The sequence below is a fragment of the Pundamilia nyererei genome, unplaced genomic scaffold, assembly GCF_000239375.1.
Source record: "Pundamilia nyererei isolate P.nyererei 1_Seehausen unplaced genomic scaffold, PunNye1.0 scaffold00002, whole genome shotgun sequence".
NCBI lineage: Eukaryota > Metazoa > Chordata > Actinopteri > Cichliformes > Cichlidae > Pundamilia > Pundamilia nyererei.
The window spans coordinates 7,107,669-7,113,668 of NW_005187403.1; the positions used below are offsets into that span (position 1 = coordinate 7,107,669).

At 38.7% G+C, this 6,000-nt stretch overlaps 1 protein-coding gene across 4 annotated transcripts in view; it reads left to right on the forward strand.

The window, feature by feature from the left end:
* mapk10 (mitogen-activated protein kinase 10) overlaps positions 1-6,000 on the forward strand; it is a 36,161-nt gene that overhangs the window by 10,586 nt on the left and 19,575 nt on the right. For all 4 annotated transcript variants that reach the window (XM_005720331.1, XM_005720332.1, XM_005720333.1 and 1 more), the window contains exons 2-3: positions 803-874; positions 2,030-2,199. In XM_005720331.1, coding sequence (XP_005720388.1) covers positions 803-874; positions 2,030-2,199 — 242 coding nt within the window. The remainder of the gene's footprint in view (positions 1-802; positions 875-2,029; positions 2,200-6,000) is intronic.

Below are 6,000 nucleotides of genomic sequence, written 5' to 3' on the forward strand. Positions count from 1 at the left end.
CCGGTCCAAGTCCAGACCTCAGCAGTGCATAAATGTTTGTATGTAAACCCCAGTGAAGAGAAGCAATGTAAACAAGAGTGGGCCAAAATTCTTCCACAATGATATAAAAGACTGAAAAAGTCACACAGAAAAAAGCTGAAGTGGTTTTAGAAGCTAATGAATGGGGGTACTAGTTTTTAAGGGTGCTGATCAGTAATTATTTTTTAAACTTTGGGCAGCTATTTCTTTGTCTCTCCTGTCTTCAAGCTAAGCTATCTAAAATTTAACGAACCAGATCTCACACAAAGGGCAAAAGAAAGCACGTTTAAAAAAAAAAAATAGATTATACTGTTAGCTTTAAATTTACATTCACACAAAACCTGTTTTAATCCATTTTAAAAGGGAAAACTTGCTTTCAGCTGTTTTGGAATTCATCAGCAAATATCTTCTCATCGTCTTTCACTCATCAATGGGACCACCTCCTCATGTCTTATTTTCAACACGCATTGATCACTGCAACCACACTGCAATGTGCTCTGATGAAGAATCGATAACTGGTCAGTTCATATTTATCGAGGACTGGGAGGTGACGAATTGTTGTTTTTCTCATTTTTATTGAGAATGATGGGAACAGAGTAGAGAGGACACAAGTGAATTTTCCTGGTGGGTTTCAGTCCACACACGGGGAGAGGTGTGAGTGTTGTTTTGCAGAAATACAATAATAAATCTTTGTTTTGCCATTGTATATGTGACAAATTGCCACTACCCACACCCACACCTACATGTGCTCACTCTCTGCTTCTCCTCTGTTTGTGTCTTTCAGGTATTTATGAGCAGACATTTCTTATATAACTGCAGCCAACCAGTCCTGGATGTAAAGATAGCCTTTTGTCAGGTGTGTGTTCCTTACAGGTAAAAAAGGTACAGTATTCATTCACTTCCATTCCCTCTATTCTTACTCTGTATGGGTTTTTTCCCCCTGTGTATGCAAAATGAGCTCTTAAGCAGTTGTGTGCTCAAAAAATAATTTGAAATGTTTAATTAAGAAAAACAACACAATGTGTGCAAAATGGTTTGATTAAGAGGTTTGAAGCAAATGTCCTTGAGGAGCCTTTATCAGAAGTTGACGTGTTTTCAGCCTTTTGTTGATAATTCATTATGTATATCAAAACAATTCAGCTAGCCTTGATTTTCTACTTTTGTTCAACACCTCCACTATTCCTCTTTAACTGAGGTCTATACCAAAAAGAATGCAGTATAATCTGCTCATTACTGAAGCTTAATTGCTGTCTCCACAGTGTAAATACAGAACTCAGCTGGGGTTGTGATTCCATATGTTGCTTGTTATAAGGAAAAAACACAGACAATTCAGTTGGAGCTCAGATAGATTGGGATGTTTGCACTGCACACGAGATTCTAGCTGAATGTTTAATAGCTGCTAAAGATACCAGATATATAGGAATAATCTGATCATAAGTTTGGAGGACATTGACCTTCAGCGCCTTAAAGCAGATTTATCAATCTTCCATTGTGCACAAAGAAGATGGTTCAACCATAGCAGTGCATATGCAGTAACTTTGCTTGTTTTGTGAGCTGTGTTATAATTACCAAGTCTCTAATTACCTGATATGCTTTGTTGTGGCACCATTTGGTTGCCTGCTTTGCCCAAGTAATTACAGCCTGATTGCCGGGTGAAATGTAGTCAAGTAAGGACTAAAGCTAATGTCGTTAGAGGGGCTTTTACAGAGATTATATTTCTGCATTGAATTCGTTCAGCTGTAAACTCGGCTAAACCTTATGTCCTGTCTTGTTTATTCTACTTTACCATTTTTACCAAATATACCTTAATGTATGCTTTTTTTTGCCTTTACAGCAGTTAAATGCATGTTATGATGTGATGCTCTTCTTAGATATTAATGATGGTTATTATGGCTATATATCATATAACGTATAACAATGATTCGATATTGATTTTAAAATGAGTAGCCTAATAAAAACAAATGTGCAGCCTAGATGTGTTACATATGCATTTTATGTCATCCCTTTGCAGGGTTTTGGAAAACAAGTGGATGTGTCATATATTGCCAAGCATTACAACATGAGCAAAAGCAAAGTGGACAACCAGTTCTACAGTGTGGAAGTGGGAGACTCTACCTTCACAGTTTTAAAACGCTACCAGAATTTAAAGCCCATTGGTTCTGGAGCTCAGGGAATTGTCTGGTAAGTGCTCAATGGTACATTTCTCTAATGTCTTATTTTATATCATATCAAGCTGTTTGATGGGCTTTGGTGTAATCTTTAATGCTCAGTTAACTCATTGCTAGCTGATTTTCTAACGTTTGTTTTTAATGTTGGAGTGAATTTGTGAGGTTTTCTGAATAATTTTGCTAATTAATATATATTAAAGTCAGATTTTTTATTCTTCTGAAAAGCCTGGAGAGATTTCTTCTTCTTTGTTCATTTGCACAAATGTTTGGTTTAAACTTAATCGAGGCAAGCAGGTACAGTGATTTTAATTGTTTGAATTATCTGTGTCTGCTGATAAATGTTAATATCTTTAATGTTAGGGAAAAAAATAATCATTAAATGATGTTTTATGTTGACATTGGGAACATAGGCTGTATATAAAAGATGGAATTTAACCTTTTTGCTTGTAGAACTGATTTAATTCGTCATGGCATAGGTTCAGTAATGTGTTGAAAACAGACATTTTGGTCCATGGTGACCTGATAGCCACACGGTTGCTCCAGATTTTTCAGCGGCACATACATTATGGGAATCTTCCATTCCAATCCAATAGAGCATTCCAAAGGTGTTCTACTAGACTGAGTCACATTTGAAATGATCCTGCTGGAGGCAGCCATCAGAGGATGGGTACACTGTGATCATAAAGGGATGGACATGGTCAGCAACAATAATCAGTAAGGCTGTGGTGGCTAAATGATGCTAAGTTAGTACCAAGTTGTCCAAAGTGTGCTAAAGGATTTTCCCACACCGCTACACCACCAACAGCCTGAGCTGTTGATATAAAGCAGGACTTGAATGCAACATTGTTTCATGTTGTATGCAGCGAATTCAGCTCAATGGCATCTGAATATTTCAGCAGAAATCCCAGACTAATTGGACAAGCCAACATTTTTCCAATCTTCTATACAATTTTAGTAAGGCTGTGTGAACTATAGTTTGCTCTTCTTAGTTGACAGGAGTGGCACCCAGTGTGGTCTTATGCTGTTGTAGCCCATCTGTTTTAAGTTTCAGCATGTGTTCAGAAATGCTCTTCTGCGTGCTTTGTTTTTAACAAGTGGTTATTTGGGGATGGTTGTGCAGGAAAATCCTAGTAGATCAGCAATTTCTAAAATACTCAGACCAGCCAAACAACTGCTGCCACGATACTTAAGTCACCTTCATTCTTATGTCCGGTGTGAACTTCAGCAGGTTGTCTTGACCATGTCCATCCATCCTTTTCCACTTATAAAATTCAAGGTCATGATGGTGTTGTTTCTAAAGGCAAGAAATATGTTACAACTTGGAGAGGTGAACAGCCATTTGCATTCACACCTACAGCCAATTTGGAATCATCAGATAATGTAACCCCACGCATGTCTTTGGAGTGTGCGAGGAAATCAGAGAGAACACATGCAGACTTTTTTGCTGTGACAATGCTAACCACTGTGCCACCATGCTAGCCCTGATCCTGTCAGCATGCTAAAATACACTGAGTTACTGATTGGTCAATTAGATGTTTGCATTGACAGGGAGTTAAGCAGGCATACCTACTAAAATCCGTGTAGCTTGAGAGGCTGAAAAAAAAAGCCAAAGTGCCCTAAACCTAATTCAGGCAACCAGCAGGGGGGCTTCCTTATTAGCTGCCTGTAAGAAAGATGCACTGGTGCAGAAGTCTGTGGGAAAACAACCCTTCTTCTCAGTTGATCTGTTACCTCAATAAACACTTTCCTGATGAGTTTCCAATCTTAATTGCTTGTTTTAAGCCACATTTGGACTAGAATTGATAGCAAATACCTAAAAAAGCCAAAAAGACAGTTAAATTGTTGCTACTTTAAAAGAGTAGCAACAGTAATAATACCTTGTGATAATAGTATGAATTGTAGTTGTGGTGTTTCTGAATAGACTTTCCTGAAAAAATTACACTCATCAAATATCAGAATTTTTTTTTCTCTTAATGTTTTCCACAGATGTGAAGGGTGTAGTCTTATATCCTTCCCGGTGTGCTCCAGTGAGCTGGTGACATATCGTTTATTTTGAATATGGATGTATGAGCCATAAGAGCCTTACAGGGTGGGCATTAAGTGGACCCTTAATCCAGATTGCAGAGGAAGCTTGTATTCATTACAAGTCAACTCACGCACGCCCTGTCAGAATGCAGAGGAATGTCTGCCAAGCCTCCACTTAAAGGAATGCATCTTACAGTCTTTGTGAAATGACCAGACAGAACTATAAGTTATATTTATGTTAATGTTGTGTCACTGAGGGTGATATTCTCAAGCCACAAACTCTCCCAGAGATGACTTGAGCTGACATGTTTTACTACAGTGTATATTGTGTCATTTTGAAGATTCACTAACTCTCAACTCTCCTGCCCTTCACTTGACCTCGCTCATTGTCCTTCCTGTGCTTCCCATGTCCTCAGTCCCACTCTCCTTCCGCTCCAAAGCAATTTCGTGCATTTGCAAAAGAGCTTGGGCAGGCTGTAACTGCTAATGCTGGGATTGTGCCCATTTTAAGGATATTGTAGAGATGGATGGCAGGGAGCGCAAATCTAATTGAACCTGCTCTGCTGTGTGCTGCTTGGCTGTGTCCACAGCTGTCATCTGGTGTCATATGGTGATAGCATTAAAGCAACCAAACCACATAAAACCACAGAGAATGATATAAATATCCTTGACCATATCCTGATCATAGAGATGAAATTGGTTAAACTATAAGGCCTGGTTTAGATGTTCACAAATACATAAAAACATAATAAATGACTTTGACATGTGTTTTTATAAAGATAAAACAGGTGACTTGCTGTGTCTTAACTTCAGCATAATCCCTGACTGGGTGACATAATCATATTTACATAAACATCTGTCTGATGGTTTGCACAGATGGTTAAATGCTTACACATTTTATAACATACATGGGCTTTCACTGCAAGCAAATAATATGCATACAAGCAGACAGAGATCCAGAAGCTTGTCTGGAAAAAATCAGCAGTGACTAAGTACACATTCTGCTTCTCTTATGCAATCAGTAGAGTCTTGTCCCAGTAAAGCCTGAGAACATGCTAATGAGGTAAAACTTGTTCTTGCTTGTCTTTGCCACAGTTAAGAGTCACTCTGCAAATGTGGTCGCCCACAAAAATCCCAATGTGTGCACATCTCTGACCTTATGAGTTGGTCAGAATGAGCTTTCCCAAGCATCTTAGGAGGGATGAAGGCTTTAAGTAGTTTAGCTGGTTATGACATCATCTTTCACTCAGCTACAAATGTGATGACTGACTCCAAATCCCTACTGGATCAATGCTTTTATGAAGGCTCCACTGTTTCCATGGCCACACATCATCTCTGGCCTGCAGTCTCCACACAGTCATGGCAAACCACAGCATATCCCACCCAGCCGTACACAGTCAGATGCTTGGAAACTCAATTTTATAGCATCTTGTCAGAAAAGGCACATTTTGAAGTTGAGCCGAGACAGAGAGATGACATTTTTATGGCAGCTTTTTCTGTATTACCGTTCAGCGAAGGCCAACATAAACTGCCACAAACAGCTAAAATACCCGAGGCTTTCAGAAATTGGGATTGTGTTGAGCCAGCAAAGCACCCACTCTGCTGTAATGGTCATCAAACTGGTGGAAGGAAAGGGCATCTACATATAACACACATTCTGCTGTGTGGTTTAGTTTCATTGGTAACACTTTAACTAGATAGATAGATAGATAGATAGATAGATAGATAGATAGATAGATAGATAGATAGATAGATAGATAGATAGATAGATAGATAGATAGATAGATAG